Genomic DNA, 21486 nt, shown 5'->3' with positions numbered 1-21486 from the left:
GAGCGCCGGAGTCCGAAGTGCGCACGCGCACTGAGTTATTCACGAACTCTCGCTGAGTATCGCGACAGGACGAAATCGTTATGTCTCAGCAGCCTCGGAACGCGCTTCGCTTGACAGGGGGTGCTACGGATCTAGCTTGATACCTCACGTTTAGTGTGTTTGACAGTTACCTAGGACGGGCGACTTCCTTCCTTTCTGACTCTGCGAGCAACTGCGCCCGCAGACACGCTAGCGCCCCGGCGCGCAGGCGCAGTAGCTCTGCTGGGACTTCCGGGAATGTTCCCTGAGACTTTTGTGGTGCTGAGCGCACCTTCCGAGCGGACGGCGGCCGAGAGGCAGGGCGCCCTCCGGTTCGCGCGGGTCCCCACGGCGTGATGCGGTACAACGAGAAGGAGTTGCAGGCGCTGTCCCGTCAGCCGGCGGAGATGGCGGCCGAGCTGGGCATGCGGGGCCCCAAGAAGGGCAGCGGTGAGCGAGCCGGGGCCGCGGCTGGGCACCTCCCCGGGGGGCGGAGGAGGACAGTTCCCGCTGACACCGCCCCGTGTCCGCAGTGGCCAAGAGGCGGCTGGTGAAGCTGGTCGTCAACTTCCTCTTCTACTTCCGCCCGGACGAGGCCGAGGTAGGGGCGTGGGGGGCTCGGGGGGCCCGCGCGGCCCGGAGCCGGCCGGCGCTCATGGCCGTGTCTCGCGCAGCCCCTCGGAGCCCTGTTGCTGGAGCGCTGCAGAGTGGCCCAGGAAGAGCCCGGCGGCTTCTCCATCAGTAAGTGCGCCGGTCCCCACAGTCCCCACTCCGGACTCTGCTCCGCACACCCCTCCCCACCCCCGCCCCAACCTCCGTTTGTCCTGGATCCCGAGTTTCCGGGGCCCAGCGCTGCATCAGCTGTCAAATTGCCCCCGGGTCTGGTCCCCGCTGGTGCGACCATAGTTTCTTCCCCGCCTTCAGTACCTGTTCACGGCAGGGATATGAGCAGCCTGCGCAGACTTTGTTGGTGTGGCATAAACAGTTCCTCCCGCCGGCAGGGCTTCTGAGGTTTTGAAGTGACATCTGATTCAGCCTTCTTCCTTGGTGATCTTTACAGTACCGTCCTGTAGACATTTGGCCCTCATGTCTTCCTCCATCATCACGGGGTTCTCCATCACTACCCTTAATTTCTGCTTCTTGCACGTGTATATTGAGGCCAGATGTCAATTTCTGATGTCTTCACCTCTCCCTTAAAACAATACATCAATATGTACACATACGTGTATTTGTGTGTGATCGAGCATGCCCCTAAGATCAGAGGACAACTTTGGGTAGTTGGTTCTCACCTTCCACTGTGTGGGTTCCCAGCATTGAACTCTGGTCATCACGCTTGGCAGCAAGCCCTGAGATCCAACTGTCTGTTTCCTCAGCACTGAAATGACAGCCACCTGCTGTGACATAGGAGCTGGGGCTTCTCCCCGGTCCTATTTCACTTTAGGGTCCACCCTGATGGCCCCACATTAACCAACTCCATATGCAATTGCCTGGCTTCCCAGTGGGTTCCCTATTCCTGGGCTCTGGAGGAGCCAAGCCAGCGTTTGAGAGGAAGCTGAGCCTTGAGGCCAGCATGATTAGGCCCCGTGGACACCGACAAGAGTTGGCTCCCTTCCTTTAATCCTTTCTAGGCTTCGTGGAAGACCTCAGCAGGAAATACCACTTTGAATGTTGTAGCCAAGAGCAGTGTCAGGAGTGGATGGAGGCTCTTCGCCGGGCCAGGTAGGGCTTTGGGGACCACTGGGAGCTGGGTTGGGGACTGATTGGTGAGCCGGGTTCTTTCTTCCAGCTATGAGTACATGCGACAAAGCCTCATCTTCTACAGGAATGAGATCAGGAAGATGACAGGCAAGGTGTGTGGGATGGTGGGGAGGTGGCAGGTGGGAGGCGTGTAGGGTGGTGGCAGGTGGGAGGTGCAGCCTTCCCTGGCCTTGTTCACAGGCACCATGTACCCCACAGGACCCCTTGGAGCAGTTTGGCATCTCTGAGGAGGCCAGGTTCCAACTGAATAGCCTGCCTAGAGACGAGCAGACTTGTACTGGCTCCCAGCTAGGTGTGTTGGACTGACCTTCCCTTGGGCCCCTGGCTGTCTTGGGAGGTGTTTTTTAAAAAAACGTCTGATCAAAGCCAGACATCCAGAGGAAGTGGGCAGGGGCTATGGTCCCTGTTCCCATGCCATCTCTCTGCCAATACCCTTGAGTGCCCCCACCCAGGGACTGAGCCTGGCACAGCTCCCACCCGTTACCAGGTGAATGTATAATGCTAGGTAAAGCTGTGAACCCCACTCCTGCTGATAGAGCAGGCCATGGTGCTGGCCTCCAGTGCTGAGCCTGCTCTTTAATAAAGGTACCTCTTTTCCAAGCCACACAGTGAAGTGAGTGGGGAGAAAGGGGGCACAGGTGGCGGAACCACTTTTCTCAGAGGTTAGCAACCAGGCTAGTTGGTGGGATAGGTGGTGGTGGAGCACACCTTTCATCCCAGCACTGAGGAGGCAGAGGCAGGCGGGTCTCTGAGTTTGAGCCTGGTCTACAGAGTTAGTTCCAGGACAGCCAGAACTACAGAGTGAAGCCCTGGTGCCTACTCTACCCTCCCATATGCATCTCCTGCTGACTTGGTCAGGTTCTGCCTCTCTGCCCTCGGGTCGGCCATATTTCTCTAGGCCCCATTGTACTTGGTGGTGAAACCCATGTCACTCAGCAGCACAAGCTGGATACTCTGGGGTCCCAAGAAACACTCTGGCTGGACAGAAGTGGGACAGGAAGACACACCCACCCTCCTTCTCCAGGTTTGCACTCCCACAACCAGAACCATGCGGGTCCTGAACCAGCTTCTATGTCTTCTAAAGGGGAGGGGTGGCACCCCTATAGGAATCTGTTGCCGTTCCTTCGCACCCCTGCACCCACCCTCTGCATCCCTACGCACGCATGCACGCACATGCACACATGGCTGGATACTGGGGAACCCCTGCCTGGGTTTTGTAGGGGCACATGTAAGTGGGAGTCCTAGGTGGCCCTGAGTAAGGACATACCTCCCTGCGGTGAGCGGCAGGGGAGCGTTGACTCACTGGCTGGGTCTCCCTCAGGCTCCTCCAGAGCCATCATCAGCCCCCCAGTGAGGTGGGCAGGCTGCTCCTCCATGCCAGAGGAAAGCGACCACACAAAGACCACACTGAGATCTGGCTCAAGTGAAAACAGCTTTTTATTACTGTGTCTAGAGGTGGCAACAATGTGTGAGATGCCTTGGGAAACCAAGGGAGAGAACAGTGCACCTGTTAAGTACAGAGGTCATTACAAGACAGAGCAAAGCTGCATCAAGTTATCAACAAGCCAGGCTGCCAAAACAGCTGTATAGGTTGGGGGCGGGAACCCGGAGGTGTGTCTGGTAGAGTCCCCGTGCGGGCTAGCCTGGGAGTGCGTGCCAGTCCATAGGGCTTCCTATCATTTCCTGAGCTCAAGCCCTGAGCCAGCCTTGGGCTGGAGTGGCAGGGACCACTGAGGCAGCCTCACCCCATGCTAGGACCATCAGCCAGGGGACCCAGGGTTACCATGAACCATGGTCGGTTTATTATGGGTTCCCCTTTCTTGTGGGCTCAGGAGAGGACTTGCAGCTGTGTCCGCCTGGAGCACCTGTGGCCCACTGGGCCATGCGGGCCACCAACATGCAGTATCTGTCCCCTAACACTCAAGTAAGGTAGAGGCAGCAACTGCGGGAGCAGCAGCTGCCAGGGTGGCAGGTGTTCAGAGTTCACTCAGTGTCTTATTCCAGGCCTGGGACTTGCTGACTATGGCCACCCTGCTCTGCAGCACCGTAACTAGCTGTGGTGTGCAGACAGGCCTGGCTGGCATGAGCACCATCACGGGTGGGAGGAGGGTACACCAGCACCATCTTCACAACTGCCATGTGAGGCAGGTCAGGCTGAGAGGGTCAACATGGCCTCCCCACTTACAGCCCACCCACCTCAACCTGAAATGAGCAGCATTGAGGGCAGTCAGGACTGCCTTAGCAAGCCAGGTCAGCCCTGGCCCCTTTGCAGCCACACTCAGTGCACCTGCACCCAGGACCAGGAAGCAACAACTAGACACGGGCAGTGCCCACAGTGACCAGAGGCCCTGGGTGGCCCAGCACACATGGGCCACACTCCTGCAGGGTCCCTGGCCAGAGCCATTTTTTCTGCATTTGAATAAATAAAAGTATTTTTCCTCCTCACTTTTCTTTCCTTTAAAGTTACTGTGCATTATACAATCTAAAAATAAATGCAGTCAAGTCTATGAAATTTATAAATCTCCATCACATCTCTATAAAATACTGTCACTCATCATGTGACTCTCTTATACACAGATGCCAGGGGACCCACAGTGGGCCAGCCCCATGTCACCTGGCCAGCATGCCCCGAGCCAGAAAAGCAAAGGAATACAAAGTAAATGCACTTGTCACAGGAGCCACTGAGCCCTGCAGTAGCAGCCCACACCCGTCAGCACCCATAGTCCTACCCCAGCCCAGTCTGCACTCAGCAAAGGCACGCCTGATGCCACAGGGTTAACAGTGGGGTGTTCACAGTGACACTGGGCGAGTTCCAAGGAGGGGGCCAAAGGTCAGCCCCCATCAGGCATGCCAGGCATGCCTTTGGTATCAGGACAAGCTGTGGGGGCGCCTCTGAGAACTGTTTGGCCACAGTCCACATCTGGGGCAGCACCCGGGGGTGGAGTTGGAGACGGGCAGGCATGGGCTCGGCGGTGAGATAGCACCGGGGACGGAGTCAAGAGTCCTTGTGGTGGCCAGCCCGGCAGGCCAAGTCTTTATGTGATTCTCTCTCACAGACATTTAGACGTCTCAAGAGGTTACCTTGGACGACTTTGATGGAATAAAATAAGTCAGAATTGCTTGTACTTTTTAAAAAAAAGATAAATATTTTATCTAAAACTATCGACAGTACAAACTGGACCAGTCCAGCACCTCCTGCGGTGCCGCCGATTCACAGAGGCTCCATGTCCGGCTCCGCCGGCCTGGCACGCAGCAGGCTTGGTCCACACCGTCCTTGCATAGGTCGTGGCTGAGGTAGAAGTCCTAATTACCTACAGGGAGTAGGAGCATGGGTTAGGTGTATTCAACACGCCCACCATGGCTGAGCTGCCCCACAGGACACAGGGCAGAAGGGGTGCTCCTGGCAGGTACTGTTGGGCCCAGACCCTCCAGCTCTGCCTTGCTGAGCACACAGGGTGGATCAGCTGGAGAAACTCTAGCCCTAGGACCTCCAGATGGCATTGGCCAGGCTGTCCTGTGCCAAGGCTACTGCCACCACATGGCTACACCCTATAGAGAAGGCCAAAGGCCTGCCGCCTGGATTTTCACTCATGGGGGAGGGATGTCTATTACCACGAGGACAGCCAGGCAGGGTTTGACAGCTGCTGTGTTCAGGGAGAGGTTGACAGGTAGGTAGGTACCTGCTCCCTGGACCTTAAGCCCCAGCTCTGCTCATGGACCTCCATGCTACCCTCAGGCAGCTTTCTGCCTCTGGGCAGAGCCTACCACCTCACCCCCAACAACCCCTTGTTTCCCTTGCACAGGTTGGCTGGTGAGAGGCCTTAATTTAGAGCTAAAAAAGTGACCCCAACCATGAACTGCCGTGGGTCAGGACCCTCATGGGTGGGTTGCAGCTACCTTGGCTTTTGTGCACCACACTCGAATCTCATCACCTCAGCTGCTGGCTAAGAACCACGTCGGCCCTTCCTCCCTTAGCCCCCCATCTCCACCATCAGGACCCTGGGCATCTGCTCAGCCCTGCCAGCGGTCTTCCAGGCAAGAGGAGGGGTGGTTTGGCTCTAGCCTTACCTTACAGAACATGAACTGCTAGCTAAGCAAGGTCTTTATCGAGGCTTAACCCCCGAAACGTGCGCGGCATAAGGAGGCGGCATGCCAAGGGAAACCCACACAGCAGATGGCCCCGAGGAGCTGGCCTGCGGGGTGGCGGGCGCGGCCTGCGCCAGGGCCAGCCGGGGCAGGGGCTGGTGGTGCACCGTGAAGGAGGGGCGGGAGACCTTGTGTGGGAGGGAGGCGAGCTTGACAGACAGAGAGGCGTTAGCAGGCTGCAGAGAGGCGGCAGAGGAGGGGGGTAAGAAAGCTTTGTTAGCGGGGAGGGAGGCCAGGCTCTGCAGAAGCACCGGCTCTGAGTTAGCGGCCAGCAGCGCAGGCGGAGGAGGCAAGGCAACGTTAGGAGGAGGGGGTGCGTGGAGGACAGGTGGCCCCGCAGGGGGCCGGCCCAGGTGCTGAGGAGGAAGCAGGGGAGGTGGAGGGGGCGGCCTAGTCTCAACCGAAGCCGCGGCCTGAAAGGAAGAAGCCGAGGTGCTGGCCGCCGCCTGCAGCGGGCTCAGGCCCAGCGTGGCACTGCTACACACAGCCCCGCTGCCGACACCAGCTCCAAACGGGTGAGCAGAGGCAGAAGGCACCGCATGGGTAAAGACACCTGTAAACAGGAGAGAAAAAGCAGCTTCAACAGGCAGCATGGTCTGGGCAGGAGGAGCAAGAGGAGCACAGCCACCAGCAGGGAGAAGCAGAGGACAGCGTGACTCGGTCCAAGCAGTCCAAGCGCAGGCACAAGCAGCAAGCAGTGGGCTCAGTGCAGGAACACTTACCTGCCAGGCCGAGGCCCCGCCCCTCGGGCCCACCTGCCCGCCCCTGCCCAGCCAGGACTGCACCACACCAGGCCGAGGCCCAAGCTCCACTCCGCCCTGTGTCTGAGCAGGCCCTCCTGGACTCATTCTCGCACCAGGCCCGCTTCCACGGACTGGCCATGAGGTATGTGGGTGGTCCCCTCAAACAGGGAACTCCCCAGAAGAAAGAAATGCCTAGTTAAGTGCACCGTGGTCTTCTGAAAACAAGAGGCATGCGTTATAAGTCTAGCCAGTCTCCTCCGGTCACACAGTGATGATGGCCAGAATGCACACAGGGCCACACTCCCCTTGTGCCCTCTAGAGGGCTTGGGAGGAACATCCAAAGTGGCTGGTGAGGGCCTGAGCTCCTGGGGCTGGGGCTGGACCTCAGAAATTGCCTCTCTCTTGCCTACCTCCAACAGTTCCGCCGGCCACCCCGGAGGAGAAGCTGCCCATGGTGTGTGAGTTGGTCAGTCGGGTCGCAGTGGATGATACATGCACCAAGCCTGCAGCAGCTGGCACAGTGCTGAACAAGGACTGCAGCACGGAGGAGCCAGCCACAGAGCCCAGGTTGGCCTGCAGGGACATGGGGCCCAGAGTGAACTGGGGCCCAGGGTTGAAGGTACTCAGGAAGGGCCGGGGAGCCTGGGCAGCAGGTGTCACACTGCCCGCAGAGGAAGCCACAGTTACAAGGCCAGGGCCACCCAGGAGGCCACCTGGAGGCACAGCTGCAGCAGAGATGAAGAGGTTGTGGCCGCCCTTGAAGTCCAGCTCCCGGTCACGACCCTTGCTGGCCCTGCTGCCATGAGGCAACGCAACCTTGTCTGCAGGCCCGCACAGGGGAAGGGTCTCGCCGGGCTCCTTGCCTGCACTGCCCTCGCCCTTCAGGCCACCCAGACCCTCTGGCTGCCGCCTGCTGAGGAAGGGGTTGGCGTCTGTGGTACTGTCCTTGCCCCGCTGTGATGGGAAGCTCACAGAGGCGCTCAGGCTGGCCACTTCAGGGCCCTTGTGGGAGAGGGAAGCACCATCATTGAAGCTGTGTAAACCGAGGTCTGCAGCGAGGCCCCCACTGAAGGCCAGACCATTGGGAGGATTGGCGCCAGGGCTCGGGCCCTCAGCTGCAGCCAGAGAGCCAGCGAAACTCTTCCTTGGGTGGGTGGGGAGCTTGGCCTCAGCAGCAGGCTCCTCCAGAGCTGGCCGGAAAGAGAACAGGGGGCTGTGGCTCAGCGCAGAGCCAGCCTGTAGCGGACTGTCCACGGCCTTGGCCAAGCTGAGGTCAGAGATGGGTGAGAAGGTGGACTTCCATTTGCTGCTGTTCACAGGCTCACTTGAGGGGGCAGACTTCCTTCCCACCAAGCTACCACCTGATGAGAGAAGTCAGTGGCCATGAGCTGAGCCTGGGACCTGCTGCTTCCCTCAGTGGGGAAGTGGGCTGTGCCTACCATGGGGCTGACATGCATGCCACTAGGCAGAGGTGCTGGAGAGGTGAGGGGGTCTAAGGGGCTCATGCACTGAGACTTCTCTTGTCATCTACTCCCAACTGAGCATGCCTCAGCTGCAGTTCCAGGCTGAGCTGTCCTGAGCACAGGGCACCCCCCACCACCCCCAGGCTCCAGAAAGGGAGCACATTACCATTTTCCAGCGTCTTCGGGGGAGATTTACTTTCTAAGGAGATTGTTGCAATTTTTCTCTCAATTCTGTACAAAGAAAGTGATCACAGATGTATGATCTAAGTGTTCAGAGAAGATGCACAGCTCAGGAAATGACAGATCCAAAGGCTGCCCTCAGGATCCATGTGGAAGGCCCCTACCCCCAACAGACCAAGAGTAAATCTGGGTCAGCAGCAGTACTAAGGCCCAGTGTCTGTGTACACGGTGACAACTGCGCATCTCAAGCAGGGCAACCTGAAGGAGCTTCCCTATCCGAAGCCTTGCCCAACCCAGATCACAAGTGGCACATACATCCACAATTGTCTACAGTGGGTCAGTGTATCTGTCAGATCACACACGCAGTAGTAACTCCACTACGACACTCAAAGGCAGGCAGATGGGACCTCAGTGATGCGCCAACAGCCTTCAATGCAACCCCAATGCAGGTGGCAGAGAGGGGCACATGGTGGCTCAGGCAGGGCACCCCAGACACAGACCCCACACGCAGGACTCCATCCTGCTCACCAAGGAAAGCAAAGGCCACAATCAGTGAGAACACAGCCCAGCACCAGGGAGGTAAGAGATGGAAAAGCTGGCTGACGGAGGTTACTTGGCCAAACAGCTAGTGTCTACTCCAACCATCACCCTGCAGAGCTGATCTCAGGACTCCAGGACTCACCGGGCACTGCTGGGCTCATCTTCAGAGCCTGGCTCCTCATCTGAGGTCAGTGGTGAGTAATGGGCCCCATTGGTCGGGCCCAGGGGCCGCTCCTTCCTGAGCACTGGGGGCTGATCATGGTCCTGGTAGGGAGTGGGGGAGCTCTTGAGGGAGCTCTCAGGGGACGAGATGGCTGTGATCTCCAGGGGCTGATTGATGTTGCTGACCTGCAGGGTAGGAGAGGCAGATAAGCCACAGGCCCAGGTCAGGGTTTCAGGGGCACCAGAGGGCATAGCCAACCCTTGAGACATTTGCAGTTACCAGCTTCTTATGAAAGTACTGGTGGGGATAGAAGGCCAGCAGGGCTGCACACCAGCCACTGACCCTGTCCCTAGGTGGGTATAGCTTGTCCCTGGACTTTGTCCTGCTGGACCCCAGCCCCATGGCCCACTCTGCTGGGACAGGTCCTGTACTTACCATGGAGTTGAGGTTGAGGGGAGACCCCGAGGACTGCGTGAAGAGGCCAGCGACAGTCGGCAGAGCCCGGCGCTTCGGGGACACACCTGTGCTGAGGCTGGGAGTTCCAGCTGACGCACGCTTCCTTTTGCTGCGCTTACGACTGTCCTGCCCATGGCTCTGTACACAGTCCCCACGGGTGCTGGAGGTCAAGGGGCTGTGCCTAGTGGAAGGCGACTGCTTCGAGCTGGAGCTGGCTGCAATGCTGAACACAATTCTCCTCTTAGCTTCACTCTCCGGGTCTGAGAAGGCAGGGTCAGAGGGCAGCTCCCCTTTGCTGGTGTCCAGCAGTGGACCCTGGGTGGTCACACTCAGGCGGGGACTGGCTGAGAGTTGGTGTGCAGGAGAGGCAGGGCCGGAGTTTCGAGGCTGCGGCAGCAGAGGTGGGTGCTGTGGTGGTGTGCTGCGAGACCCCATGATGGCAAAGAGGCTGCTGGTGCCAGAGGACTCGTCGAAAACAGCTGATTCCATCCCCGAGGCCAGAGGAGCTGGGCTGTTGGCCAACGCCCCACTGATGGCCACTGAGCCAGCATAGAAGCCTGCCAATGAAGACACCAGTATCTCAAGGGAGACAGGAAGCCAGCCCACTGTAAAGACACCTCACCCTGGCAGGGACAAGCTGAGGTCAGGAACCGCTCGTTAAGAGTTGAGCTGGTGGTTCCAGGGCCATAGCACGGGCAGGTGTGGCAAGCCAGCTTCCCGACTTCAGTCACCTGCAAACACTGGGGCACACTGGGCATATGGGGTGCCGTTCCTGCTGTGAGCCACCTGAACCTTCAGGGACCAGCTAACCCCAGCACAGGACAGCTTTCTAGAGCTGGTCCAGACTTTATGTATCCCTCAGGAAAAGGTGCCTGGCCTGAACTAGCCCACAACAAGACAACAGGAGAGACACATACTGGTCCCCCTGCCTTCTGATCCATCATACAGAGTCCTGGACTCAATCTCAGAGCTACCTGCTGGGAGTCCCAGCCCCTCCCTATTTCTGCCCCACAATGTATCTTCTCCCCAGGAAACATGGCACCTAGCAAGGAGAGACATCCATGGGGTTGGGGTGGAATCACCTGTGGGTGCCAAGGCGAGGCTCCTGCTCCCTGCTGCACTGCCCCCTGCACCATGGGTGGAAGCACCGATCTGCTTTTCAAGTGTGGATGAGGCATCTCGAGACTGTGGCACAGGGCTGGGCGTGCTCCTCTGCAAGACAAAACCCACCTAAGTTAGGGAAGGGTTGGAAACAGCAGGCCCAATACCAAACGTGGGTTAGGAGGGCTGCAGGCAGGGAGCAGGCTCCAAGGAAGACCTGGAGGGAACAGAGTTGGACTAGGCCTGAATTCCAAACAGAAAGGCAGGTCCCACAAAGAATGGGACAGGCACAGGGCAAGGTGGTCAGCTGGCAAGGCCAGCCATAATTACACGGTGAGTTCAAGGCCAGCCTGAATCAGACAAGACCGTGCCCCAAATACCAAATAAAGCAAAAGGAAGTCAAGGCTGCACTGTTTGCCCAACCTACACTCCGTGAATGACAGCATTCCTCGGGTCCAGCCATCAGGGACAGCAGCCCAGGGTCATGCCTGACACTGCTACTTGAATGAATAAAACCCTCCCAAGTGGACCTTCTATTTCTTCTCCGCTCTTCCTCTTACAAAACACACTCAGAGCCCAACCACATGTAGCAGAATTAGCTGTGGATGCCCCATGGCAGTTCCAGGCTGACCACATGCTCAAACTCAACAGCACACAACAGAGACATAAAAAGTGAACTTGAGTCTGGAGCCCCACAACAGCCAGCATCACCTCTGCCACCTGGCCCAACATACTCACCGCCCTCTCGGCGCGGCTGGGTAGCACCACGCTGGCCAGTGGGATGCTGACAGGCAGCTTGTTGGGCTGCACAGTGCTGAGTGGAATGCTAACAGGCAGGCTGGTGATAGTCTCCCCGTGGCTACTGTAGGCACGCTCCTTCACACCCTGCCAACAGATGGCCATGTGTCACCCAGGCCTGGAATGGGGAGCTCAGCTGCAGACCCACCACAGAAACCATCCTCAGGACATGGGCTGGTGTAGAGCTGAAGATGATGCCTGCTCCTGTTTGTTTCTGAGACCTGTCACCATGGGCTGCCTGGCCTCCCAAACTCCTCCCCATCTCTGTACATAGTGTGGAAGCCCCACCCCTCTTGGTCCCACTCCAGATGCCCCAAGAAAACAGCTAAACCCCACTGCAGCATGTAAGCATCTGAGCGCCCCAAGGACACAGAGCCTCCCATGGAGGCTGTCACGCCTGCCTCTGAGACCACCTTATGAGAGAGGCCTGCGGATGCCAGTTCCCATCTCTTCCCCAGGTCCCAAAACTGAGCTCCATGCATCCTACAGATGAGAACGCTCTGTGGTGCACTGCAGTGGCCTGGTTCATTCCTCGTACACTTAGGTGGCTTCTTTCACTCAGCCCTCACCTTCTCACTGCCCTTCTCTGAGGTGAGTGGTGAGGACGCCGGGGAGGCAGGCAGTGGGTCTTGGGGGCTGAGCTTCATGCTGTTGGACAAGCCAGGGCTCTGGTAGGGAAGGGTGCTCTCCTTGGCGTGCTCCGCCCTGCAGTGAGAGGCCAGTCACCCTTACCGAGTTTACAACAATCAGCCCATGCTCAACAGTCCCAAGGCAGAAGATGGTGACAAGAGTTCCTACATGCACGTGTACTTACCGAGGGTGTGGCTCACTGGCAGCTGCTTTGCTAGCCCCAGTGTGGTCCTGGCTCAGGTGCCGCCTCAACACAATCTTGGCTGGTGACAACCGGGTGTAGTCTGGCAAAGCCAGGCCAGACAACTTTTCTAGCCGAGGCCGGCCACTGTGGCTGGGGGTGCAGGGTACTACCTCCTGGTCCAAGGGGGAGGCCAGGTACTGGGGGGTGTTCTGTTTGGATGAGGGCCGACTAGCTGCATTGCAGAGCTCGTAGCCAGTGACATGGCCATTCATGGAGAGCTCAGGGCTCATGCTGCTGAGGTGTGGCAGGGAGATCTTGGCACAGTCCAGCTCAAGACGCAACCGCCCAGCATCAGCCTCCAGCTCTCGGCTCAGGGTACCCTTGCCACGCAGATGCAGGGACAGAGCGTCATCTGGTGGTACACAGGACTTCAACTGCAGGAGCTCCTGCTGTCGCTGGCTCTTCTCCAGCTCCACAATGCTGATCTACATGGTGGGAGGTGTGTCACACCCAGCAGGGGCATGTGAAGGTGGCCCAAGGGCACACACACACACACCCCTGCTGTCCATCATCACAGACGCCCTTCTCAGAGTGGGAAGGTGGGGTCTGGTGCATCGCCCCGAACCCCACCTGCAGCTCCAGGCAGTGTCGCTGCTTCTCTGAGATCTGGCTCCGCAGGGCCTGCTTCTCTTTCCGCAGGTTCTCCAGAGACAATGTGGACCAATCCAGCCTCAGCTCCTCACATCGGGCCCTGAGCTGTGGGCAGACAAGAGTATCAGCAGCCGAAGGCAGGAGAGCCAGTCTCACTGGGCAGTGCACTGGATCACTCCTTCAGCTGTGGCACATGGTGTCAACACCCACCCAACAGGTGAGAAAGGCCTGTGCGACAATACAAAGAGCCCCTGGTGTGTGATCAGATATGGGGTGAACCTTAAAAGAGCCCAGCAGCAGTGTGGGGAGCAGATCCAAGTCTAGCACCAGGGCAATAAATCAATATACCTCTGGGCTCCAGAGTGTGAGACCCTGTCCTCCACCCTGCCTGCAAACACACCAGCTACTCCCCTCCAAACACATACCACACATGCCAGCCACAGGCTCTGGCTCCTGTTGTCCTTCTCTAGCTGCTCCAATAGACAGACAGACACACGGACACACGGACAGACGGACAGACAGACAGACAGACAGACACACACACCAGTCGCAGGCTCTGGCTCCTATTGTCCTTCTCTAACTGCTCCAATAGACAGACAAACAGACACAGATACAGACACGGACCAACCAGAGGCTCTGGCTCCGCAGTTCGCTGTTGTCCTTCTCCAGCTGCTGCAAGAGACAGACAGACAGAGACACAGACACACAGAAACACAGACAGACACAGACACACAGACACAGACCAGCCGCAGGCTCTGGCTCCGCAGCTCGCTGTTGTCCTTCTCCAGCTGTTCCGACTGCTCCCGCAGCTGCTGGTTGTGGGCAGAGATCTCCTTCTGGGCCTGAATCAGGTCATTGTAGGTCAGAGCCTTCACGCCCAACTGGGGATGCAGAGGACAAAGCAGGGTGAGTGGAGCCCCACCCCAGTAGACAAGGAACAAAGAAGACAATAACCACCCCGCAGTCCTGACACAGGTATATCCAGGGCCACCCTCTGCTTCCGAGGTGGCTGGTCTTTCTCTGTCAGTACTTCCACAATGACAAAAGAAGTAGACTTTAGTTGCCCTAGTCACCTCATCCAGCTTCTGCTGGAACAGTCTTCGGATCTCCTCCTTTTGGGCCTGGCAATGACCGAAGAGCTGCTGTGCAGTGCCCAGCAGCTGTGTGTTCTTCTCCTGTGGGGAGGGCAGGAGGAGGTGACCTCAGAGCCCACCAGGAGCCCCAAGCTGACTACTAACATTAAGGCAGAGTCTGCACACCTTCTCCTGGTCCAGAAGCTGCTGCAGGTTGGCCTTGTATTGTGGGGTTTTCGTGTACGCCAGGAACTGCAGGTACTGGATTTTGAAGGACTCTGGAGGTACACAGCACAGTGTGTGAACCAGGGCTGACACCAACACGCTTCCCTGAGAGGAACAGCAGTGGTGGCCAACAGACAGACGGAGGGAGGGAGGGAGGGAGGGAGGAGGGAGGGAGGGAGGGAGGGAGGGAGTACCAGGGGTTTGGCCTGCTCTAGGGCCATTCCTGCCTGTGATTTCACCTCTTCTCACACCCTACACTCTGAGAGCAGATTCTTCCCTTCAAGTATGGGACTCGCCAGCATTCCCTGTGTAGTTAGTTGTCCTACACCAAGCTCCCCTAGTACTGATGGTCACATGTGTCCCCATATATGACAGAGTCCTTGAGATGAGTCAGTCTCAGACACTCAAGGGGCAACACTATCTGCAGGCTTGACTGGGCCCCACCACCACCACTTCTACAACCCCACGGAACTGCTTCAAGACAGGACTATGACCCACCTAAAAGCTTCTGTAACGCAGGCGGGGTGGGCGCCACCAGCAGTGGATTGGGAGAGTGGAGCTGCGTGCTCGGAGGTAGCTGGTAGAACGGGCTATGAGGTGCCCTGTATGCATCTGCGGAAGAGAGAGGTCCCATCAGCCATCAACCATGGTCCTACACTACTGCAGGCAACAAATGCCTCAGCTGGCAAATCTGAGGCCTGGCAGAGCTGTGTGATCCAGATCCCCACTGAGCACCTCCTGGTGTGTAGTCACAGGCCCGGCACATGGCAGAGTCCAGATGGGGACTCACGCCGGCAGGAGCCCACAGCCGCTCAGATGGGGACTCTGTCATGCAGGAGAGAAAAAGGCTCACCCTGGGGTGAGGCTGAGGGTGGGGCTGCGGGAGGGGAGCGCAGGAGGTCCAGTGCACTTTGGCTCTTCTTCGACTTGCGCTCAGCGTTCACAGCACTCATTTTCTTGGGCCGCCCCCGCTTCCGCCCAGCCATCTTCCTCCCTTTCTTGTTTAGCTTCTTCTTCCGGGCTTTGGAGGGTGATGGCTTTTTGACAGTGGCCACACCTGACTTTTCTTCCTCAGCACCAGAGTCCTGGAGAACACAGACAGGCAGTGAGGAGCCACAGCAGAAGTCTCTGCAGGGCCACACCTCTGGGCACCCAGTGTGGCAGGCATATGCAGAGAATGGCATCTCACCACAGGCGCCTCGGTGGCAGCTGCCTTGTTCTCTGAGACCTTGGTGGGAGTAGTTGCATTGCTCTTGTTCTCTCGCTGTTGCCGGCGCCGAGCTGCCTCCTGTTCCTCCTGGAAGGAAGCAGTGGACAAGGGTCCAGTATGTGCAGGAGGATCCGGTTCCACCCAGCACGACACACACACACACACACACACACACACATACACACACACACACACAGAGAGAGAGAGAGAGAGAGAGAGAGAGAGAGAGAGAGAGAGAGACAGAGAGAGAGAGACAGAGAGAGACAGACAGAGAGAGAGAGAGAGAGAGAGAGAGAGAGAGAGAGAGAGAGAGAGCGCCCTGGGCGGGGAGAGGCACGGTGCCTGTAGTGATACTAGAGACAGAGAGAGAGAGAGAGAGAGAGCCCTGGGCAGGGAGAGGCACGGTGCCTATAGTGGTACTGCAATCCAGGACTGTCCCTGCCTTGACAGCTGCAGAGCCACAAGGCAATGAGAACATAAGGGACAACCAAGCCAGCAAAGACACCCAACTGCCCTGCTCAGCAGGATGGACACAGCCCCTAAACTCAGGCCATGTATTAAGGGCCTATGTCCTCTTGGCATAACACAGACACTGCTGACATGAAGGCAGCAGCTGAGCTGACCGTCGTGAGGTGCACGCGTGTATGCCCCTGTGGAACTGGGAGGCCCGCTGAGGATACACACTGTTTACCAGTATGACAGGCAAGATGCACTCCTCTGTGGTGTGTAGCTGCCGGAAAACCTGTCAGCCCTCCACTTAACCTCGTGCCAGGAGGTAGACCTCCATGCTCTGCTCTTAGTGCCCATGTGAAGTGAACAGACAAGCAAATGCCCAGCAGATGTGGCTAGAAAAGTGCCTGCTATGGAGTAGACTGCCCACCTTCCAGGGTGCTAGACAGGTAACCTCAACAAATAGTACAAGGCCCTGGCATGGGGCCACACAGCACTGTGCAACAAAGAAACCACTGGCAACTAGCTCCTTTGTAGGACCATCACTCACACAAAGATGGATACTAAACCCACTTACAAAGTTGAGGGCTTGCAGGCCACACATAACACCAGCACACACCCAGCCAGCCACTGTGACTCTCATGAACACTTACCTTGAGTTTTGGATTTTTCATACTAGAAAAATAGTTTTCAAGCTAAAGAGAAGAGGAAAAAGCTTTGTTAGAAGAGCCCTGAGCACAGACACGGTGGCTACACACAGACACTGTCTCGCACAGAGCTGCCAGACACACCAGTGGACACCACAGGTGGCACAACTGGAATACTATACAGCCCAAGGCAGCTGTCCTCGACTTTTCAAATGATGGCTAAGAACCCAGGGACTAAGGATCCAGGGACAGGACCTCTTGAGGGGGACACTGGCTGCTGCACTGGCCTCACAGAGAAAACCTAGTGTGGGACCTCAGGAGCCTTGGGGGCTCTCTTTACCAACAGCAGAAGGGCAGGGCACAGCTGCTGCTGGCTCTCAGCTGCCAGTTTGCAGCACTGACCCAGGGAAGATACAGAATAAAAAGCAGAATTGGCAACATGCTCCCTGGAGGAACTCAGAGGCCACCAGGACAGAGGACAGAGCCTGGAGCCGCACATGGAAGACTCTAGCAAAGAGGGGAGACCATGACAGAGAAGCCAGCACATACCTAGGCAAGGCTGGGGGACAAGGAGGTAAGGAATGATAGACAGGAGGCCTCCAGATTTAAGGACAAACTGCTTTGGGCACCTATTCATCAGGGAAACCAAGGGCCGAGAGCCAGGGCTGTCAGGAGGCATGGCTGTGACTCTGTCCCACTCTGTAGAGTGACAAGTGGGGCACACAGAAGCAGCATGCCATGGCACAGCACTGTAGGCACTCACTATGGTCCGGTCGATAGTGTGCAGGTAGTAGGAGACAGGCTTCCCAGTCCATGACACGGAGCCCTTCAGGGGCGACAGCTCTACCACACGCATGATGGTGCCAATGTCTGCAGGAAGAGCAGTGAGTCAGGACTGTGGTAGAAAGTCTGTACCCCACACTAGTCCCAACAGCTCCCCAAAGACTGTCCAGCTGAGACAGGGGAGGAATGGTCTAGGGCCAGCCATAAACAAGGTGGTGAGCACACATGAATAGGGTCAGGCTTTGAGAGCAGCCAGCATTAAAGCAAGCATGCAGAATCTGAACTGGGCCAGCCAAGAGCCTGGCCCAGGGAGCCCCACAGGAGAGCTCCCCACCCATGCAGCACTCTACAACCCAAAGGCCCTCTTGGAGCACCACCTCCTCTTTAAGCAACAAGTCTACAAGGGGATGTGTGTGACATATGGTGAGCATCCTCCCTGCAGGGCAAAATACTATGTGACTGGGCAAGAGGACCCAGGTACCCTGTGCACCACTGAGCCCGCAGCTTACCACTCAAATTCCTGCTGTTGATCCTGAAGTTGAGAGGGGCAAAGGGCTTTGAGGAAACGATTCTGCCACCTGCAACACAGAAGCCCGTCACTGCCATGTGTGTAAAAACACACATAGGCACACACAGCTTAAGACCACAAACTCAGGCAAGGGTGGGGGACAGGTGGGTAGTACCTGTGCTTTGCCCAGGAGATGCTAGGCATTCTCATGAGACCCCAGTGCTCACCCCTGACCCTGCAGCCAAGAGAACAGTGACCCTGCACCATAGTGACAATTGGGTGCCTGTTAAAAGGGTCATGGTGGGACCAAGAACCACCATAAGGTATAGGAGTGAGATTGCTGTGAGCCACTTGTTACCAGGAGGAGGCGGAGCTGAGCACATGGGCCTGTCTGCAGCGGCTCCCTTAGAAACACACTGAGTGAAGACCTCGCACAGGTACGGTGGCTCAGTGGGTTACCCTGGATCCTGACAGCTGAGAGAGGAGGATGGTCCTAAGCCTGAGGACAAACTGGGATGAGCAGCAAAATCCCGTGGTTTAAAAGGGCAACATAGATGCTGGGTGGTGGTTGTGCACACCTTTAGTCCCAGCACTCAGAAGGCAAAGACAGGCGGATCTCTGTGAGTTCGAGACCAGCCTGGTCTACAGAGCGAGTTCCGGGACAGCCTCCAAAGCCACAGAGAAACCCTGTCTCCAAAAACAAAACAAAACTACAAAAAAAGGGAAAGGCAACACAGAAAGCTAACAATCTGATTGGCTAATGCAGCCCTTGAGGCTAGGGAGGTGACAGCAGAGGTCAGGGCAAGCAACAGGAATCCCAATAGGCAAAAAGAGCCATCCAAGCCACACAAAGATTCAAGCCCCTGACAGCCACACAGGAAGAACAACCTTAAGATACTACAGTCTAGGTGTGGAGCACACACCTTTAATCCTAGTACAAGGCAGAAGCTGGCATATCTGAGAGTAGTGTAGCCTGGTATACATAAAGAGTTCCATGACAACCAGACCTACACAGATACCCTGCCTCAAAACAGCAAAACCTAGACTGACTTTTGTGAATGGAGCGAGTGTTGGTGTGGAGAGGGGAGAATGAGACAGAACATCATGACATCCAGGCTGGCTTTGGACTACTGTAGCCCAGGCCACCTGCCTTGGCCTCCTGGGTGCTAGAACAGGCCTGGCTCCCAATCCAGTGACAGCGACATCAAGAGATTCAAAGATGACACCTCACATGTCTGTCATCCCAGCACTTGGGAAGCTAAGGCAACACTGTTCTGGGACAGCCTGGGCTGCACATTGAGACTCCTTTCTCCACACAAACACACATCTGTGAATGACACACAGCTGCTTATGTCAGTGCTCCAGCCTCCAGTTCCACTCCATGACCTGCTTTCTGAGTCCTGTCCACCAGCAAAAGGGCCTGGCCCGGCCAGCACAGGGTTAGGTCCCTGTCTCCAGTGTGCACAAAAGCAGCAAACACTAACATTCGAGACTGAAAGGCCAGGTGCCAAACTAGTCAGAGCCTATGAGCTTCCCCAGGCAGTGATGGGAATGACCTACTACCACTGAGCACGCAGAGAGGAAAACATAGTCAGAAGAGGGCCACAGGCACATTTGAGCCCCATGAACACCCACAGGTGGGTATTTGTGCTGGACAGTTTTTTGTCAACTTGACACAAACTGGGGCCATCTAGCAAGAGGGCACCTCAATTGAAAAAAAAAAAAAAAAAAAAAAACAAAAAAAACCAAAACGCCTCCAGCAGATTGACCTGAGGCATTGCCTTGACTGACTGGTGTGGGAGGGCCCAGCAAGTGATCCTGAGTAGTAGAAGAAAAGTAGCTGAGTGTGAGCCTGGGCTAGTAGGGAGTCTTCCAGCAAGGCCTCTGCTGCAGCTCCTGCCCTGACGTTCTTTGGTGATAGCTGTGATCAGCTGTGTAAGCCAAACAAACCCCTTGCTCTGCAGGTTGCTTTGGTCACGGTGTTTAACACAGCAGACAGCGCATTAGACAACACTGCTGCAGCAGTCAGCAAGACAGACATGGGTCTCTGAGGACAGGCAGCGAAGGGGGCAGAGCATTGTTACTGAAGGCTAGGACTGGCTGTCATCAGAGCCTGGCCTACCTGACAACTGGGCATATCAGCCCCAAGGAAACAGGCAGCAGACAGGGGACAGTTAACCTAGGACTAGATAACTCACAAAGCTAAGGCCTGACCCCAAACAGGCAGCATTAAGAAGCTAATGTGAGCTGGGTGGTGGTGGCGCACGCCTTTAATCCCAGCACTCGGGAGACAGAGGGAGAATCTCTGTGAGTTCGAGACCAGCCTGGTCTACAGAGTGAGATCCAGGATACCCAAGGCTACAGAGAAACACCCTGTCTCAAAAAAACAGAAGGAGGAGAAGGAAGGAAGGAAAAGAAGGAAGAAGGAGAAGGAAGAGGAGGAGGAAGAAGAGAGGAAAGAAGAGGAGGAAGAGGAGGAGAAAGCAGCAGTAGCTAATGTGGCGGTGTACACTGTGATCAAGTTCAAGGTCAGTTTGGATTCTATGACTGAGTTTAGAAGCAGCTTTGGTCTAGGATGGAGCCTGTGTAGTATAGGAATGAAAATGAGGCAGATCCTAGCACTTGGGAGGTAGAGGCAGGCGGATCTGTGTGAGTTCGAGGCCAGCCTGGTCTTCAGAGCGAGTGCCAGGATAGGCTCCAAAGCTACACAGAGAAACCCTGTCTTGGAAAACAAAAACAACAACAACAACAACAAAAAAAAAAAAAAAAAAAAAAAAAAAAAAAAAAAAAAAAGAAAAAAGAAAAGAAAATGAGGTAGAGGTGAAGCTCCATGGGGAGTGTCTGCTGAGCATACAAGGCCCTAGGTTCACCCCCAGCACCTCAAGTAACTAACTCTACAAGCGTGGGGGAGGCTGAGGACAGGCCCCATAGCAGACACCTGTCACTTCTGTGACCAGACAGGTGCAGAGCTGGGAAATCAGACTAAAAAGCCGGAAAGTCTGGGTGTCCCTGCTCCCTGAATCGTGACAGCAGTGGATAGTACAGGCTGCCCTGGCCCTATGCAACGGGCAGCATGTGCTCTATGCAATTCCTCATTCTGAAGCTCTCTGTCACAAGAAACTGACAGGCACAAACACACACGCAGGTAGAACCTAAGTTCACAAGCGAGGGGCCCTGGTATGGGTGCTCACAAGAGACTGCTTCTGAGCTGGGTTAGCCCTTCAACCTATCTGCTGGCTGCTGGGAGTATGTTGGGGCACCAGGGCCTTCAGCCATCAGGCCCTTACTTCTGCCTTGCAGCCCAGGGGCTGGGGAAGGCTGCCAGGAAACAGCCGGGGCTCAGGGCCTCCAAGGACTACCCGTCATGAATAGGGAAGGTTGCTGAGGACTTCTAAAGGAAGAGTGATGTAACTGTGTGGTCCCCCCAGAGAGGGTGGTGGCACCAGGCCTGTGGGCAGGAGGGTTGCGTTACCTTCCTTCATGTTTGCGAATCGCTCCTTCAGTTGGTGATCCACCTCAGGACCAAAGGCAAAGTTATTCACAAATATAACACTGCAAAACAATGTTTTAGTTCAGTAAAACTGGCTGTGCACATCAAGTCCCAGCCTGGACACAGCCTGCTGCTGGTCCCTGCCAGGTGCAGTCCCCCTTCCCCGCCACCCACCTGAGGTGAGCAGAGTAAGCAGGAAAGCTGGGGCAGGACACAGGTATAAGACACCTGTTTTGAATTTTGGCGCTTCGGAAATAAAGCGGGCTTCC

At 56.5% G+C, this 21486-nt stretch overlaps 2 protein-coding genes across 8 annotated transcripts in view; one reads left to right on the top strand and one right to left on the bottom strand.

The window, feature by feature from the left end:
- Positions 1 to 111: 111 nt before the first annotated feature.
- Positions 112 to 2380, top strand: Plekhj1 (pleckstrin homology domain containing J1). Of its 4 annotated transcripts, none has more exons than XM_027419316.2 (6): positions 112 to 468; positions 552 to 619; positions 693 to 759; positions 1647 to 1737; positions 1841 to 1868; positions 1975 to 2380. In XM_027419316.2, exons 1-6 carry the CDS (start codon positions 375 to 377, stop codon positions 2080 to 2082), a joined length of 456 nt encoding a protein of 151 aa, XP_027275117.1. In that variant the 5' UTR covers positions 112 to 374; the 3' UTR covers positions 2083 to 2380. The 4 variants fall into 4 exon arrangements, with proteins under 4 accessions (XP_027275117.1, XP_027275116.1, XP_027275115.1 ...); XM_027419315.2 differs by having other exon boundaries at positions 1957 to 2380; XM_027419314.2 differs by having other exon boundaries at positions 1805 to 1868.
- An 815-nt stretch (positions 2381 to 3195) lies between these two features.
- The window catches only part of Dot1l (DOT1 like histone lysine methyltransferase), a 43747-nt gene continuing 25456 nt past the window's right edge, over positions 3196 to 21486 (bottom strand). Inside the window, exons 9-29 of one of the 4 annotated variants that reach the window (XM_027419306.2) lie at positions 21200 to 21279; positions 17729 to 17797; positions 17200 to 17306; positions 16443 to 16484; positions 15319 to 15426; positions 14983 to 15214; positions 14628 to 14741; positions 14091 to 14182; positions 13905 to 14006; positions 13575 to 13712; positions 12811 to 12936; positions 12181 to 12665; positions 11936 to 12071; positions 11307 to 11453; positions 10550 to 10679; positions 9447 to 10024; positions 8991 to 9196; positions 8295 to 8359; positions 7076 to 8026; positions 5845 to 6475; positions 3196 to 5087 (exon numbers count right to left, since the gene is read on the bottom strand). In XM_027419306.2, the coding sequence (XP_027275107.1) occupies positions 5880 to 6475; positions 7076 to 8026; positions 8295 to 8359; positions 8991 to 9196; positions 9447 to 10024; positions 10550 to 10679; positions 11307 to 11453; positions 11936 to 12071; positions 12181 to 12665; positions 12811 to 12936; positions 13575 to 13712; positions 13905 to 14006; positions 14091 to 14182; positions 14628 to 14741; positions 14983 to 15214; positions 15319 to 15426; positions 16443 to 16484; positions 17200 to 17306; positions 17729 to 17797; positions 21200 to 21279 (4504 nt within the window). In that variant the 3' untranslated portion in view covers positions 3196 to 5087; positions 5845 to 5879. The other 3 variants (XM_027419305.2, XM_027419308.2, XM_027419307.2) reach the window with 3 other exon arrangements.

This window comes from Cricetulus griseus, chromosome 5 (genome assembly GCF_003668045.3).
Source record: "Cricetulus griseus strain 17A/GY chromosome 5, alternate assembly CriGri-PICRH-1.0, whole genome shotgun sequence".
NCBI lineage: Eukaryota > Metazoa > Chordata > Mammalia > Rodentia > Cricetidae > Cricetulus > Cricetulus griseus.
This window is presented reverse-complemented; position numbering and strand designations above follow the sequence as displayed.